Here is a 17917-nt window from a genome sequence, read left to right as displayed (position 1 = left end):
ATTTTGTGTTGGGAGAAACAGGGTACTCTCTCCTCAATACCAATGTACGGGTAGGGGGAGGGGTGTGTGGATACTCTGATTATTAAAACAGTTCACAGCACATTTCTACAAAAAAGACCCAAATAGTACAAGCACTGAACTTTGCGCTGGAGAGACCATATTCCCTCGCCTCTGTACCAACAGAGGCTAAATTGCTCCTTAGTGTCCAAAGATGTATAAGTTAGGTGATGTTACGGGTATAGGGCAGGCCAGTTACGGTGCTGTTCCAGAGGCTCAGTGTAGACTTAGATTACCTCCTTCTGCATGACAGGGATTCTATAGTTCTATGAGTTTGGGAACAGTTGCATTGGCCAGGAAGAGGGATGGAGTCAGAGAACAGAATTCGACAGGGATTGAAGACAATTCTTTCCAATACTTCCAATTGAATGGAGGGTTGGATGTTGTCAGACTAGATTTTTCTGCAGCTTGGCATTTTCTCTTAGTTCGGCTCGGCAGTGTCGGGTTAGTTTCTGGTGGTAAATGTGTATTCGATGTGATGTGCCTATCCCTTTAAGCGGGAGTTAAAGGGAGAGTGGGCGGGGCTGGCGCTCTAGCCCGGATGCGGAAGCGGAAGTGTCAGAGGGTGAGTTGGGATCCTCAGGCCGGAATGATTCGGGCTGTTTGTGGGACCGGGATCCGGGGAGTTACTTGGCGCCGCCTGCTGCATTCCAGCCGGGCCAGGCTGACCGGAGAGCAGGGGACCGGGGGTAGGGAGGCCGCTCTCGACCCCAGCCTCCTCCCCTACTTAGTGTGTCCCCTATCCCGGAAACAGCTCAGGTTCGTCCTCGGGGGAAGGTCAGACACCGGAGGGGAGGGAATCTGGGGCTAGGATAGATTGTGGTGATGGGAAATTGGGGCGCAGGTTGCTGCAAGTAAATAGATTGCTGTTCAAAACATCCAGTACAGACTCGATGGCCTGAATGCTGCATGTCCTCTTCAGAACTATAATTTTTTTTTTGGGGGGGTTGCAGTTAAAGTGATTGGGGACTGAGGGGTTCGATAAATGGCACTGAAGAGCTCTCGGTATGGGGTTTGACCTAGTCTCAAGGCAGGATTTGGAAAGTGGAGAAGTGGCTCAGGTGGTCATTGAGAGAATCTTGGGGCCAATGTGCAGTGTGAGGAAGGTGGATAAGTTCGGAGTAAGTGAAGTTGCCATATTGGAAAATAGAAGCTGAAGGGAGCCATTTGGCCCTTGAGCCTGCTCTGCCATTCATTATGATGATGGCTGACCATCCAGTTCAGTACCCTGATCCCACATTCTCGCCTGTGCCGCACCCCCCCCCCCCCATCCCCCATCCCTTGATTCATTTAGCCCAAAGAACTATATCTAATTCCTTCTTGAAATTACACAATGTTTTGCCCTCAATTACTTTCTGTGGTAGTGAATTACATGGGTTCCCCACTCTCTGGGTGAAGACCTTTCTCCCCACCTCACTCCTAAAAGGTTTACCCCTTATCCTCAAATTATGACCCTTAGTTCTGGATTGCCCCACTATCGGGAACATTCTTTCTGAATCCACCCTGTCTAATCCTGTTAGAATTTTATAAATTTCCACGAGATCCCCTCAAACTCTTCTAAACTCCAATGAATATAATCCTAACCAATTTAGTCTCTCCTCATATGACCGAGATCATCCCACGAATCAGACTGGTGAACTGTCGCTGCACTCCATAGCAAGATCATCCTTCCTCAGATAAGGACACCAAAACTGCACACAAGACTCCAGCTGTTGCCTCACCAATGTCCTATATAATTGCTGTAAAACATCCTTATTCCTATACTCCAGTCTTCTCACTATCAACGCCAATATACAATTTGCCGCCTTTACTGCCTGCTGTGCCTGCACAGTTACTTTCAGTGGCTTATGCATGAGGACACCAAGGTCTCTCTGAGTATCCACCTATCAATTTACACTCATTCAAATAATAATCTGCCTTCCTGTATTTGTTACCTAAGCGGATAACCTCACATTTAGCCACATTATACTGCACCTTCCATGCAAATGTCCATTCGCTCAACCAGTCCAAACCCCACTGAAGCATCTCTGCATCCTCCTCACAGTTCACCCTCCCAACCAACTTTGTATCATCTGCAAATTTGGAGATAATACATTTAGTTCCCTCTTCAAAATCATTAATATGCAATGTGAACAGTTGGGATCCTGGCACAGATCCAAGCCGTACCCCAATAGTCATTGCCTGCCAATCGGAAAAAGTCCCACTTATAAGAACATAGAAAATACAGCACAGAACAGGCCCTTCGGCCCACGATGTTGTGCCGAACCTTTGTCCTAGATTAATCATAGACTATCATAGAATTTACAGTGCAGAAGGGGGCCATTCGACCCATCGGGTCTGCACCGACTCTGCTGACTTTATTCCAGCTTTTTGTCTGCTAACCAGCTTTCTATCCATTTCGAGACACTATCCACAATCACATGTGCTTTAACTTTACATAATAATCTGCTATTTGAGACCTGGTCTCAAGCCTTCTTGAAAGTCTAAGTCGCATCCACCAGTTCTCCCTGGTCAACTCGACTAGTTACATCTTCAAAGAATTCTAGTAGATTTGTCAAGCATGATTTCCCTCTCGTAAATCCATGCTGACTTTGTCTTATTATATCACCCGCCCCTCTGGCGGCGGGGCCATCCTTCTGTTCTGTAGTCAGGTTGGATTATTGGCTCAAATATCAGGCATCAGACTCAAACACATGGCTTTTTGATTCTGATGTGAGAATGCTGTGCAACCAAAGGCTAGCATCAGGCTCGACTGAAGGCCCAAGTCAGAGGCTTCTGTTTAGCCGTTATTAGACTGGAAGAAATGTCTTGATTTTGTTCTTGCTGTTGAGCAGAGGATTCAGATCAAAGGATGGCACAATGGTTAGCACTGCTGCCTCACAGCACTAGGGACATGGGTTTGATTCTGTCCTGGGTGACTGTATGGAATTTGTACGTTCTCCCCGTTTGTGTGGATTTCCTCTGGGTGCTCCGATTTCTTCCCACAGTCTAAAGATGTGCAGGCTCAGTGCATTTGCCATGCTAAATTGCACCTCATTGTCCAAAGATGTGCAGGTTAGGTGGGGGTACGGGGATAGGGCAGGGGAGTGTGCCAAGGTAGGGTGCTCATTTGGAGGGTCAATGCAGACTCGATGGGCCGATTGGCCTCCTCTTGCACTGTAGATTCTATGGATGGGGGAGGTGGGAAGGAATAGGACTCTGTCTTCTGCCTGCTGACAGTATAGCCATAATGTGCATGCAGATAGTGTAGGCAGAGGCCAGAAAGGCTTCTGGTTCGATTGCCATTCTATGTTGATCTTACCTTAGCACTTGGGAATGTTATCCAATTGGCCTCTGTGTCCTCTAGTTACAGAAGGAAGGTGGCAAAAATCTAATCCTGTTCCTTAAGTAAGAGATGCCTTGATTGTGATGCCTCCTCTTATCATTTGCTATCAAGGCACGCACATAAATAAAAGTTTCCTGGGTGAAGTGTCTAAGCCCAAGTGATGACCATGGAGCTCTGCCTCATTCACGGGAAGTATGGAAATACACATCAGGTCAATCGGCATCTGAAACAGAAGATGGGTTACTTACAGCCAATGAGCCGATCAATTCTTCCAACACCTTTTATGTATGATAGGTTGATGAGGCTAATAATAAAACTGGTATTTTTTTGAAAATAATTAGTTTCCTCCAATATTTGTTTTGCCTCTGAATCAGAAGGTTGTGGATTCAAGCCCCACTCCATTGGCTCAAACCCATAATTCAGTCTGACATTCCTAGTGCTGCAGTATTGGAAGTGCTTTTCTGTTCGGTGAGACATTAAACCGAGGCTATCTCAAATGGACAGAAAATATCCCAGGATCACTATTGTGAAGAAGGGCAGGCTGGTTCTCCCTAATGTCCTGGCAATATATGACCCTCAACTAATGTCAATTTAAAATTTACACATAATTTTCTCATTATCATGTTATACCTTGAGGCTCCTTGAGCTTCTAAAGGCCACTGTGTAAATGCACGTTTGTTCTCCCCATTTGAAATAGTTTGAGAATCATAGGCTGGTGACATGAAATGCACTGTTGATCCGTGTTTATTTTCAGCTCTTCATAATTTTCATCTGGACTTAAGCGGCACAGTCCAGGTTTTCCCAAATGAGCTCACATTTTCTTTTAAAACTCTCCCATCTTTTGCCTCTCCAGGTACGAGGAATCCTCCAATCAGCTGATCAATGACGAGTTGGGAATAGCCTATCCTGTCATCGATGGAATTCCCAATATGATCCCTCAGGATGCGAAGTTAATTCGGAAGAGTGAAGACAGTCCCAAGGAAGAAGAAAGTTGGCAGCAGTGAAAGGGTCACATTGCTCCTGGCATAGCTGATGGAAGCAGTGGGGGGTGGGATCTGGGAGATTGTGATTTAATTTTTGTTAGGAGAGGGAGTTTATTTAGCAAACCCGTGTGACCATGACTATCCACCTGTCAACACTCACGGTGCTGGTCCCCTTGTTCTCTTTAGCTGGGCTGCTATACTCCGCTACATTTGATGAGGATTTTCCACAGGGCTGTACCAGTATGGCCAGCTTGTGTTTCTACAGCCTGCTGCTTCCCATCACCATCCCAGTGTACGTATTCTTTCACTTGTGGAACTGGGTGGGGATTAAACTTTTCAGGCATAACTAGTTTGTGTTTGAAAGCTATCAAGTGTGTCATTGTCAGTGAACTGATAGCATCAGCCTCTCGAGTGAAGTTCTGTTTTATTAACGAGTTTTTATTTCCATTGGCTTTGAAGCGTTTAGCGCCCGAGTGCATATTTTCGGTGGGAATCTTTACAATGTGGGAAATTGATGTCACTTTAGTTAACTCGGTTGTTCAACACCCAGTGTTAGAGATTTACCTTGGCCTCATCACATGTTTCACCCACTGCCTAATATTCAGTTCCATTGGCTTCAATGACAAGTGAGTGCTTATCGAGGAGTGTAACAGGCAGTCTCATTCACACCGTCCAATATAGATACCTATCTCAAAGAAATGTGTCAATCAAGGTCACTTCGAACTCTGTTGCCACATTGTCAGGCGCAACTTGGCCATGGAAATTAATTTCCATCAATGGTTTATCTTTGGGGCTTCTGACATTTTAAACAGCAAGTGTTGTAGAATGGTTGTGTATATGGCTTCACTTGGGTCTGCATTTGAACATTGAATAGCTCTGTATTCAATTACTACCCAACCATGGCTCAGTGGGTAGCACAATCACCTGAGTCAGACGGTTGTAGGTTCAAGTCCCATAATGTTAACTGACACTTCAGCACTGTGCTGGGGGAAATGCTAAATTGTTGGAGGTACTGCCCTTGTGCATTAAACCAAGGCCTTGTGTGCTCCCTGGGTGGATATAAAATATCCCATGGCACTGTTTGAAAAAACAGCAAAAGATGTCTCCACAGGTGTCCTAGCCAATATTTATTCCCCGACTAACATCATTAAATATTCTGTTCATCATCAATTGATGCATGTGGGATCTTGCTGTGCATGCATTACTGCCACATTTCCAACTTTCCAAACAAGGACTGCACTTCAAAAAGTACTTAATTAATTATAATGCACTTTGGGATATCCTGGAATGCCTTATGAATGCAAGTACTTATTGGCTTCCAAGCAGAGGGAGCCACATTTAGCAGTCAATCGAGGTTCCCAGTGAATCGGAACTGGAACAGATAAGAAAGTAACAGTCTTTTCTGTTTCAAGAAAGTTGCAGTAAACCTTCATTATAACTGACTGTTATGTTACTGGTAAGAAACAATTCCTTGTACCTGTACAGCTTGAAAGCAGACATTTGATCCTGTTTCATGCAGTTTGATTTATTTTAATAAAACTAGTTGGAAGTAAATGTCTCTTGTCTCCATTGCCCGATTGTCTGGAGGGTTGAATATTTTTATCCTTTTTTTCTCTCCAATGAAGATGGAGGAAAACCGACAAGGGATTGCAGATTCCACTTCAGTAAGCTAGGTGTAAAATGCACCTGATGTGAAAAGAATGTCAAGTAATATGAGGCAAAGGCAGGTAAATGGAGTTGAGATACAGATCAGCCATGACACAGTCATTGACAGCACAGAAGGAGACCACTTGGCCCATAAAATCTATGCTGGCTCTCCATGGCGCAATCTAGTCAGTCCCATTGCTCTGCTCTATAAATAGAAAACGTGGCCTCTTATTCCCTTGAGTCCATTATTCAATTAGAAGATTTGAGGATCTTTATCTTAACCTCATTTACCTGTCTTTGTGCTATGACTTATTACTCTTGCCCAGAAATAATAATTAATCTCTTGGTTAGCCCTGCTGCCTCACGGCGCCGAGGTCCCAGGTTCGATCCCGGCCCTGGGTCACTGTCCGTGTGGAGTTAGCACATTCGCCCCGTGTTTGCGTGGGTTTAGCCCCCACAACCCAAAGATGTGCAGGGTAGGTGGATTGGCCATACTAAATTGCCCATTAATTGGGAAAAATGAATTGGTACTATAAATTTTTTTTTAAATCATCAATCCCTGTTGTGGAACTGGTTTGTGATGTTGAACATGGTCTAACTGTCTTCACAGCCGAAAACACAAATTACATACAAAAAGTAGAGGATAACCACAAGGCTAATGAGATTGAGAAAATTAAGGTGATTTATATCAGCAGAAAAAATATTGGTGAAATTTAAGGGATTAAAAGCTGACATCACCAGGACTTGATGGTCTACACGCTAGGTTCTAAAAAAAGGTAGCTGCTCAGATGGTGGATGTGCTGATTATGATTTTCAAAACTTTCATAGACTTCAGAACAGTCCCAGCGGACATGAAGTTCGTAAATGTAACACTGCTATTCAAGGAGGGAGAGAAAGCAGGGCACTGCAAGCCAGTTAGCCTGATACCAGTCACGGGAAGGTGCTGGAATCTTTTGTGAAGGAAGCTTTAACAATGGACCTAGAAAATCATAGTAGAATCAGACAAAGTCAACATAGTTTTATGAGGAGCAAACTCATTGGGAGTTTTTTTGAGGATCTAACTAGTAGGTTGATAAAGGGGACACCATCTTGTCCTGGACACACCAAAGGAAACAATGTTTAACATCTATTCATCCTGAACACTTCAATTAAACCATTACGTCATCTACACCTGACAATACCAGCCTGACCAATCAACCTGTCATGATTTAACTTTTTGTGCCTCGGCTATCATTCAGGTGATTCGGTGCTGCTTCCATTTTGAGGCCAGCGTACCCTTACTGAGGAGGGATGTTCAGGCAGGAAACAGTTACTCCAGCTGAGAGTATCAAGTATTTTTTTTCCTTTTAAAGTCAAACTCTGCTGGGCAATATCATTATTTCCAATTTATTTTTAAAATATGAGTACCATTTCTCTGACTGGATGGGGGCTCACTTATTCTGTACAACCATACGGGGAGAATGACCCCTTTAAATCCTGAGTGGGTCTGTGTCTATCCAAGGAGTTCTCCCAAGTATTCTGTCCAATATTTATCTTCCAGAAACAGATCATCTGGTGATTATCACATTACTGTTTGTGGGAAACTGCACTGAAAAAATTGGCTGCTATATTTCCTACACTGCAAGTGACTAAATTGTAAATGTATTTAATTGACTCCAAAGCACATTGGGGCACTGAGGTACCGCAAGATGTTAAATAGACACAATTTTATTTAAAAGTGCAGAAAGTAGGGCAGCACGGCGGCACAGTGGTTAGCATTGCTGCCTCACGGCACCGAGGTCCCAGGTCGATCCTGGCTCTGGGTCACTGTCCATGCAGTTTGCACATTCTCTCCATGTTTGCCCCACTACCCAAAGATGTGCAGGTTAGGTGGATTGGCTGCACTAAATTGCCCTTTAATTGGAAAAAATAAATTGGGTACTCTAAATTTATTTTTTTTAAAGTGCAGAAAGTAAGTACCAGTTCACGTTGCAGATAATAATTTTGGCATTTTTGCTATGGGGTACAAATTCCATCAAGTTGATATATTTTGAAGAACAAGGAGAGATGATATCAATTATACAACTAAATAGGGTTCAGAAAAAGAGATATTTGGGGATTTATGTGCAGAAATCATTGCAGGTGACAGAGCGGATCGAGAAAGCTGTTAAAAGGCATACAGGATCCTGGGCTTTATCAATAGAAGCAGAAAACAAAAAGCAAGGGAGTTTCCTCGATTACCTGTCGCGATGAAGATAGACTGGAGAGGTTGGGTCACTTTATAGATGCATTCAAGATCTTGGGGGTATGGACAGGTTAAATAGTAAAAAAAAAATACTGTTCCCTCTCAGGGGAACATCAAGAACTGGAGGGCACGTTCAAAAAATGCCCAAAAGGAGTACAAGTGATGTGAGGAAAATATTTTTCACCCAAAGGGTGGTTGGAATCGGAGCGAACTTCCTGAGGTGATGGAGACAGGCTCAATTGAGGTAGTCAAAAGGGAATTGAATTGCTATCAGAAAATAAAGAATGCCTAAGGTTACGGGGATAAGGCTGGGGAGTGGGACTAGTTAAAATGCCTTTTCAGCAAGCCAGTGCAGACTCAATGGGCCGAACGGCCTCCTTATGCACTGTAAAGATTTTGTTGATAATTTTTGATAAAACACCGGTTTGGCCTCAAATGGAGTATTGCGTCCAATTCTGGGAACATGTTAGGAAGAATGTGATGGCACTCGAGAAGGGTGACGATTTACGAGAATAGTTCCATGGATGGGGGATTATACAGGATGTACGGCTCAGATCAGGCCATTCGGTTTAACCGGGGCATGACTTGGTTTATGCTTCCCTCGAGTCTCCTCCCATTTTTCCTGATACAAATATATCATCATAACCGTCTCTTCCCAGCTCCGTAATATGTTTACTTAGCTTCCCCTTAAATGCATCAAAAGAATACGGTTCTTTTTCCTGTAGTCGCAAGTACCACATTCACACAACTTTGGGTAAAGACGTTTTGCCTCAATTCCCTATCGAATGTCTAGGTAACTATTATATTGACTGCCACCAGCTATGTTCTTCCCCAGCAAGAGGAATCATTCTCTCACTATCCACTCTGTCAAAACCTTTCATAATTTTAAATACCTCCATTAGGTCCCCCGAATACGTAGATAGATCAGAGAAGATGGGGTTGTTTGTCTGAGAGAAAGGAACGCTGAAAGGAAATTCCAGATAGATGGTAAGAATCATGAGGGCTCGGACAGAGTTGATAGAGAGCAATTGTTCCAGTTGGTGGAAGGGTCGAGAACCAGAGGGCACAGATTTAAGGTGATTGGCAAAGTAACAAAGGCAATATGAAGAAAAAGCCTTGTACACAGTGAGTGGTTAGGATCTTGAATGCACTGAGTGTGGTGAAGGCAGATTCAATTGTGACTTTCAAAAGAAAATTGGATAAGCGCCTGAAGAGAAAAGAAATTGCAGGGCTATGGGTAAAGGGCAGGCGAGTGAGAGTAGCTGCAATGCTCTTGTGGAGAACTGCTATGGGCATTATGGCCTAAATAGCTTCCTTCTGTGTTATAACCATTCTCTAATTTCAATGATCCAGAGACACGAGTTCAAAGCCCATCAGAGCAGCTGGAATTTAAATTCAGTTAATGAAATGAACCGAGAATCGAACGCTAGCCTCAGTGATGGTCAACCATGAAACTATTGGATTGTCATAAAAACAAAACTAATTACCTTTAGGGAGGGAAAAATGGCTTCTTTCCCCAGTCTAGCAGAGACATGGGTCGAGACCCACACCAATGTGGTTGACTCTTTTTTCTTAAATTGTTTTTATTAAAGCTTTTATCAACCAGAATTTTTACATAACAGAAAAATAAATGAAAAACATTTAACAAAACTAGGTGGCAGTTATCATTATACAAAACTCAAATATACATTAAATAGACAATTCCCCCCCACCTGAACTCCCCCAAACACCCCTCCCCCCCCAGTTGCTGCTGCTGCTGACATTTTACCGCTCCCCAAGAAAGTCAAGGAAAGGTTGCCACCGCCTGGAGGACCCTCTCAAGGCAAACTTTATTCACTCCAGGCTGAGCAACCCCGCCATATCACTAACCCAGGTCTCCACGCTCGGGGGTTTCGAGTCCCTCCACATTAGCAAGATCCGTCTCCGGGCTACCAGGGAGGCAAAGGCCAACACTTCGGCCTCTTTTGCTTCCTGCACTCCCGGATCCTCCGACACCCCAAAGATCGCTATTGTTGGACTCGGCTTCACCCCCGTGTCCAAAATCCTGGACATAACCCTCGCAAAGCCCTGCCAGAATTCTTTAAACACCAGGCATGCCTAGTACATATGGACATGGTCCGTTGGACTCCCTGCACATCTCGCGCACCTGTCCTCCACCCCAAAGAACTTGTTCATTCGCGCCGTCGTCATGTGAGCCCGGTGCACCACCTTAAACTGAATTAAACTGAGCCTGGCACATGAAGAGGAGGAATTCACCCTGCCCAAAGCATCAGCCCACAGGCCTTCATCTAGCACCTCGCCTAGCTCCTCCTCCCACTTGCCCTTCAGCTCCTCCACTGGGGCTTCCTCCACCTTCTGCAGCTCCTGGTATATGTCTGACATCTTCCCCTCTCCTACCCAGATACCAGACACTACCCTGTATCCTTCGAGGGGTTAGCCGTGGAAATATCCCCACCTGTTTTTTGAGAAAGTCCCGGACCTGGAGGTATCTGAAAGCATTTCCCAGGGGCAGGCTGAACTTCTCCTCCAGTGCCTTCAAGCTAGGGATCTATAAACAGGCCTCCTATCCTTCTAATGCCTGCCCTATACTACCATTGGAACCCCCCCGTCTATTTTGCCCGGAGCAAATCTATGGTTGTTCCGTATCGGGGTCCAAACTGAAGCCCCCTCCACATTCCTGTGCCTCCTCCACTGACCCCACATCCTCAGTGCTACCATCACCACCAGGCTTGTGGTGTATCGTGCCAGCGAGAATGGCAGCAGTGCCGTTACTAGTGCCCCTAGGCTAGTGCCTTTGCATGACGCCGGCTCTAGCCGCTCCCACGCCGCCCCCTCCTCCATTACCCATTTCCTAATCATGCCCACATTAGCCGCCCAATAGTAGCTACAGAAGTTTGGCATTGCCAGCACCCCTCCACCCCACTGCTACGCTCCAAGAACAGTCTTTTGACCCACGGGGTCTTGTTTGCCCACAAATCCCGTGATAATCCTGTTCACCCGCTTGAAGAAGGATTTGGGGATGAAAATGGGGAGGCACTGAAAGACGAACAGGAATCTGGGAAAAACCATCATCTTCACAGTCTGCACTCTTGCCGCCAGTGAAAGCGGGAGCATGTCCCACCTTTTGAAGTCTCCCTCCATCTGCTCTACAAGCCGAGATAAGTTGAGCCTGTGCCAGGCATCCCAGTTCCTAGCCACCTGTATACCTAAATAATGAAAGCTCCTCTCCACTGTCTTGAGCGGGAGCTCCCCCAGTCTCTCCTCCTGGCCCCTGGCGTGGAAATACAAACAGCTCACTTTTCCCCACGTTCAACTTGTACCCAGAGAAGCTCCAAAGGTCTCCCAGGATCCGCATTACCTCCCCCACCCCCTCTAGCGGGTCCGAAATATACAACAGCAGGTCATCTGCGTAGAGGGAAACCCGGTGTTCCTCCCCCCCTCGGACCAGCCCCCTCCAGTTCCTCGAAGTCCTCAGCGCTATGGCCAACAGCTCAATTGCCAGGGCAAATAGTAACGGGGATAGGGGGCACCCCTGCCTCGTCCCTCGATACAGCCTGAAATACTCCGACCTCAGCCGGTTCATGGACACACTCGTTACGGAGGCCTGATACAGTAGCTTGACCCACCCTATGAATCCCTCCCCGAATCCAAATCTACCTAACACTTCCCACAGGTACGCCCACTCCACCCTGTCAAAAGCCTTCTCTGCATCCCCTCCCTCTGGGGGCATCATAATAATATTCAGGAGCCTCCTCACATGTGTATTCACTTGCCAGCCCTTAACGAAACCCATCTGGTTCTCCTCGATCACTCCCGGGACGCAGTCCTCTATTCTGGTAGCCAGAATTTTTGCCAACCATTTGGTATCTACATTCAGGAGCGATATCGGCCTGTAAGACCCACAATGAAGCGGATCCTTCTCCCTCTTCAAAATGAGCGAGATCAATACCTGCGACATCGTCGGGGGGGTGGGGGGGTTCCTCTCTCCTTTGCCTCGTTAAAGGTTCTTAGCAGGTGTGGGCTCAGTAGTTCTGAGAACTTCTTATAAAATTCTACAGGGAAGCCGTCCGGACCCGGGGCCTTGCCCGACTGCATACTTGCTAGGCCTTTAACTATCTCCTCCAACTCAATCAGGGCCCCCAGTCCCTGCACCCAATCCTCATCCACCCTTGGGAACCTCAATCGATCCATAAATTGCTTCATCCGTTCACCTCCCCTCGGGGGTTCTGGCTCGTACAGCTTCCCATAAAATTCCTTGAAGACTTCATTGATCCTCTCTGGGCTCAACACTGCATTACCCTCCTTATCCCTCACTCCCCCGATCTCCCTGGCCACTTCTCTCATGTGAAGTTGGTGCGCCAGCATCCTACTTGCTTTCTCCCCATACTCGTAGACTGCCCCTTTCAGTTTCCTCAACTGCGCCTCCGCCTTCTCCGTGGTCAGCAAATCAAACTCCGCCTGTAATCTCCGGCGCTCTTTTAGCAGCCCCCCCCTCGGGGGCCTCCGTGTACTTCCTGTCTACCCTAAGTATCTCCCCCACCAACCTCTCCCTCTACGCCCTCTCCCTCTTCTCTGTGGGACCTAATAGAGATTAACTCCCCCCTGATGACCGCCTTCATAGCTTCCCGAACCGCTGCCGCTGTTACCTCCCGTGTCATTCGTTATCACATAGTTCTGAATGCTCCTCCTTATCCACCCACACACCTCTTCATCCCCCAGCAGCCCTACATCCAGTCTCCAGAGAGGGCGATGCCCCCACTCCGCCCCCAGTCGCAGGTCCACCCAGTGCGGGGCATGGTCCGAGACCACAATGGCCGAATACACAACCCCCTCCACTTTCGGGATTTTAAAAAAAAATAAATTTAGAGTACCCAATTATTTTTTCCAATTAAGGGGCAATTTAGCGTGGCCAATCTACCTATCCTGCACATCTTTGGGTTGTGGGGGTGAAACCCACGCAGACACGGGGAGAATGTGCAAACTCCACACGGACAGTGACCCAGGGCCGGGATTCGAACCCAGGTCCTCAGCGTCGTAGGCAGCAATGCTAACCACTGTGCCACCGTGCTGCCCCCACCTTCGGGATTAACGCCCTGCTCAACACAAAAAAGTCAATCCGCGAGTCAACTTTATGGACGTGAGAGAAAAAGGAGAACTCCTTCGCCGTTGGCCGCGCAAATCTCCACAGGTCCACGCACCCCCATCTGATCCATGAACTCCCACAGGGTCCTGGCCGCTGCCGGTCCTTTTCCCGACCTGGACTTAGACCGCTCTAGCACCGGATCCAAGACCGTATTGAAATACCCCCCCCCCATGATCAAGTTATGACTCCAAGTCTGGGATTTTACCCAACATGTGCCTCATGAATTCCGCATTATCCCAGTTCGGGGCATGCATGTTCACCAACACCACCGGGGCCCCCTGTAGCTTGCCACTCACCATTATGTACCTGCTCCACCTTGTCCGCCACGATGCTCCCTGCCTCAAATGCCACCTGTTTACTAAGCAGAATTGCCACCCTTCTGGTCTTTGAGTCTAGCCCCGAGTGGAACACCTGGCCCACCCATCCCCTCCTTAACCTTGTTTGGTCAGCAAGCTTTAAGTGTGTCTCCTGCAGCATTGCCACGTCCGCCTTCAACCCCTGTAAATGCGAGAACACGCGGGACCTCTTGACCGGCCCGCTCAGGCACCTCACATTCCACGTGATCAGCCTGGATGGATGGGTTGACCTCCCCCCCACCTCCCTGCCGACTAGCCATCTCCCTTTTTAGGCCAGCCACGTTCCCGCACCCCCCACACGCTCCAGCCCTCCATCTATCCCCAACAGTTGGCTCCCCTTCAGTCAACAAAGCAGCACCCCTTCCCCCCCCACCCAGCCCCCCAATGCCAACCCCCCCATGCCAAGCACCCGCTTATCACTGATTTCCCCCCCATTGCACTTCCCTAAGTCAGCTGACCCATGCTGACCCCGGCCGCACCCGCCTCTATCTCCAACCGTACTGTTGTCTCCTCCTTTGGGCCCCCAACCCCACAGGGTAAGAGGGCAAGTGCCGTACGGATCCTTCCCGTGCACCGGACAACACAACCCGGGCCTTACCCCGCCCCCTGAAATAAAAAACAGGAAAAGAAAAGCAACCAAACTTAAATTCTACTTGATGCGACCATCAATTCACTCGGAGACTCGAGTCGAAGTAAACAGTGGTTTTAATCAGCTTACAACTTTTCCTGCCTGTGACTGGTACATTACTGAAGGCGATCCCGCAGGTCAGCTGCTCTTATACTTCCTATAAGGGGCGGAGCCCATACATGCTCCACATCTCCCCCTGTGGGTGAAGCCACACAGTGGCCCATAGATGGAGCCCACAGGGTTAATGGCATGGCATAATGCAACACAGTATACTGGTGAATTACTAGTGCTTATACATTCACCACACTACTAACAAACTTACACCAGGCCAACACCCGGTTACACATCTCCGCCAGCGCGTTTCATCCGCGTGCAGGTGCCCCTTAGTTCAAGTCCAGCTTCTCGTGCTTATTGAATGTCCACGCCTCATCCGGCGTATCAAAATAATGGTACCTGTCCTGGTACCTTACCCAAAGTCTCGCCGGGTGCAGGAGCTCAAAATTCACCCCTTTGCTGTGGAGGACCGCCTTAGCCTGGTTGAAACCCGCACGCCTCCTCGCCAGTTCAGCTCCCAAGTCCTGGTACATGCGAATCTCGCCGTTCTCCCACTTACTGCTCTGCTCCTTCTTTGCCCAATGCAGGACACGCTCCCTGTCTGTAAAGCTGTGGAACCTTATCACCATCGCCCTCAGTGGTTCGTTCACCCTCGGTTTCCTCACGAGGACTCTATGCGCCCCATCCAGTTCCAAAGGCCGCGGGAAGGCCCCTGCACCCATCAGCGTCCCCAGCATTGTAGTCACATACGTGCTGGCTTCCGCCCCCTCCACACCTTCAGGGAGGTCCAGGATCCGCAGGTTGTGACTCCGAGACCTATATTCGAGGTCATCCAGTCTCTCCTGTCACCTCTTGTGTCGGGCCTCGCGTGCCTCCACCCTGACCGCCAGGCCCAGGAGAGCGTCCTCATTCTCAGATACCTTCCTCTCCACCTCTTTGATCGCCTTATCCTGTACCTTCTGAACCTCCACCATCTTTTCCATGGAGGCCTTCATAGGGTCCAGCATCTCAGTCTTCAGCTCTGCGAAGCAGCTCCTCAGAAAGTCTTGCTGCTCTCTCGGCCACTGGGCCCACGCTTCATGGTCCTCGCCGGCCGCCATTTTGTCCTCCTGGACCCGCTCCGCTCTCTTCCCCGCAATCGGTCGTTTAACAGCCCCGCTCCTGGTTCCCTCCATACAGCAGTGAGGGGAACCTCTCCAGCGTCCTTTCCCACGCCGGTATTCACCTTCCAAGTGCCGATGCCGCCCTGTTTAAAGGCCTGAAATCCCGATTCCGGAGGGAGCTGCCATGTATGCGACCTAGTCGGACATGGCCGCTACCGGAAGTCAATGTGGTTGACTCTTAACTACCCTGGGAAATGGCCTAGCAAGCCACTCAGTTGCATTTCAGAAAGTGGTGAGCCACCACCTTCTCAAGGGCAATTAGGGATGGGTAATAAATTCTGGCCTCGCTAGCGATGCCCATATTATGTGAATGAATTTTTAAAAATGTTCATATCAATAGCCTGGGGTATTTTATAATTAAAATACTTCATCACATTTCTGCTCTGAAGGTATTTTAATCTTTAGGCCAGTAAAGTAATAGCTTGATAAATGGGAATTTAATTAATTTTTGAATTAATTAACCTGTTCTTCTTTGACAGTGATTAAATACTTTAAATCTACAATACCTGAATTGTTTCTCTCTTGCAACCAAATCCACCAAGAGGGTGATGATTATCCACAATGGATAAAAAGCCCTGACCGGATCCAATTAGTTGCAGGAGGTGGTGAATAATCAAGGATAATAAGTAGCTGTCTTGTGTTTTTGCTCACAGATATCTGGAATAGGGTTGCGATGTTCAGATGTTAACCTTTAATCTTGTCCCTTTAAAGATCACAGCTGGAGCATTCCCTCAGGCCAAATCCAATTGCAGTTGTCCGTAACTAGCTGGGAACAATGAGAGAGCAATTGTAACCATCTATGCATTTCAGGCTCCAGGTCAGAAGAATCTAGCTGTAAAAATAATTCTTTTGCATCTGTAACAAAAATACATCACGTGGAATGTTGCACTTACCACAAGACCTGCATATTTTCAATATTGTGACACTTTCATTCTGCACAATTTGAGAATTTAGATGCTACATGAATACAAGTTGTTACTACTTCCTAGAGAGATCAAGAAGAGACTGAATTGGCTGGTGTACTTTTCTTCAGAAGAAGGGAAGACTAAATTGGCAACCTGATGTAGACCTTCAAAGTATAAAAGGGATTTATACGCTTTTTAAAAAAATCATTTTTACGGGATGTGGGCTTCACCGTTTTTTGTTGCCCCTCCCCAATTGCCCTTGAGAAGGTGGTGGTATGCTTGCCTTTTGAACCGCTGCAGTCCATGTGGTGTAGGTACACCCACAGTACAGTTAGGGAGGGAGTTTCAGGATTTTGATCCATGGACATTGAAAGAACGACAATATATTTCCAAGTCAGGATGGTGAGTGATTTGGAGGGGAACCTTCCGATGGTAGTGTTCCCAGGTATCTGCTCCCCTTATCCTTCTAGATGGTTTTGGTCATGGGTTTGGGAGGTGCTGTCTAAGGAGCCGTGGTGAGTTCCTGCCGTGCATCTTGTAGATGGTACACACTGCTGCTACTATGCATCGGTGGTGGAGGGAGTGAATGTTCGTGGAAGAGGTGTGAATCAAATGGGCTACTTCGTCATGGATGGCGTTGAGATTGAATGTTCTTGGAACTGCACTCATCCAGGCAAGTGGAGAGTTTTCTATTACACTGCTAACTCTTGCCTTTTAGGTGGTGGACTTTGGGGAACCCAAACTGAGCATCAGTGAACTGGTTATTGCTAAGTAAACGCTGCTTGATAGCATACCTGAGCAATGTTCCATATTAATGGGTAGATGCCAGTGTTGTAGCTGTACTGGAACAGCTTGACTAAGGGCATGGCAAATTCTGGAGCACAAGTCCTCAGTACTATTGTTGGAAAATTGTCAGGGCCCATAGCCTTTGCAGTATCCGTGCCTCCAGACGTCTCTTAATATCACGTGGGGTGAATTGAGTTGTCTGAAGACTGACATCTGTAATGCTGGGGACCTCTGGAGGAGACTGAGATGCATCATCCACTCAGCACTTCTGGCTGAAGATTATTGCTGATGCTTCAGCCTTGTCTTTTCCTCGGATCGGCTAGACTCCTTCATCACTGAGGATGGAGATATTTGTGGGGCCTCCTCCTCCAGTGAGTTGCTTAATTGTCCGCCACCATTCACGACTGGAAGTCACTGGACTGAAGAGCTTTGGCCTGATCCATTGGCTGTAGGATCACTTAACTCTGTCGATCAATTGCTGCTTATGCTGTTTGGCATGCAAGTAGCCCTTTGTTGTAGTTGCACCAGGTTGTCACCTAATTTACAGTATGTCAAGTGCTGCTCCTGGAATGCCCTCCTCCACCCTTCATTGAATGAGGGTTGATCCCCTTTTTTGGTGGTAAAGGTAGAGTGGGGGATATGCCAG

General features: G+C 47.3%; 2 protein-coding genes across 2 annotated transcripts; both read left to right on the top strand.

The window, feature by feature from the left end:
• Window positions 1–628: 628 nt before the first annotated feature.
• LOC119971806 (protein preY, mitochondrial-like) lies at window positions 629–5919 on the top strand. The gene is made up of 2 exons (XM_038807978.1): window positions 629–816; window positions 4236–5919. The coding sequence occupies exons 1-2, from the start codon at window positions 647–649 to the stop codon at window positions 4384–4386; spliced, it is 321 nt and encodes a 106-aa protein (XP_038663906.1). The 5' UTR covers window positions 629–646; the 3' UTR covers window positions 4387–5919.
• LOC119971807 (phosphatidylinositol N-acetylglucosaminyltransferase subunit Y-like) lies at window positions 4439–5919 on the top strand. Its single transcript, XM_038807979.1, has one exon. The coding sequence runs from the start codon at window positions 4500–4502 to the stop codon at window positions 4713–4715; it is 216 nt and encodes a 71-aa protein (XP_038663907.1). The 5' UTR covers window positions 4439–4499; the 3' UTR covers window positions 4716–5919.
• Window positions 5920–17917: the final 11998 nt, after the last annotated feature.

This window comes from Scyliorhinus canicula, chromosome 9, assembly GCF_902713615.1.
Source record: "Scyliorhinus canicula chromosome 9, sScyCan1.1, whole genome shotgun sequence".
Taxonomy (NCBI): Eukaryota; Metazoa; Chordata; class Chondrichthyes; order Carcharhiniformes; family Scyliorhinidae; genus Scyliorhinus; species Scyliorhinus canicula.
This window is presented reverse-complemented; position numbering and strand designations above follow the sequence as displayed.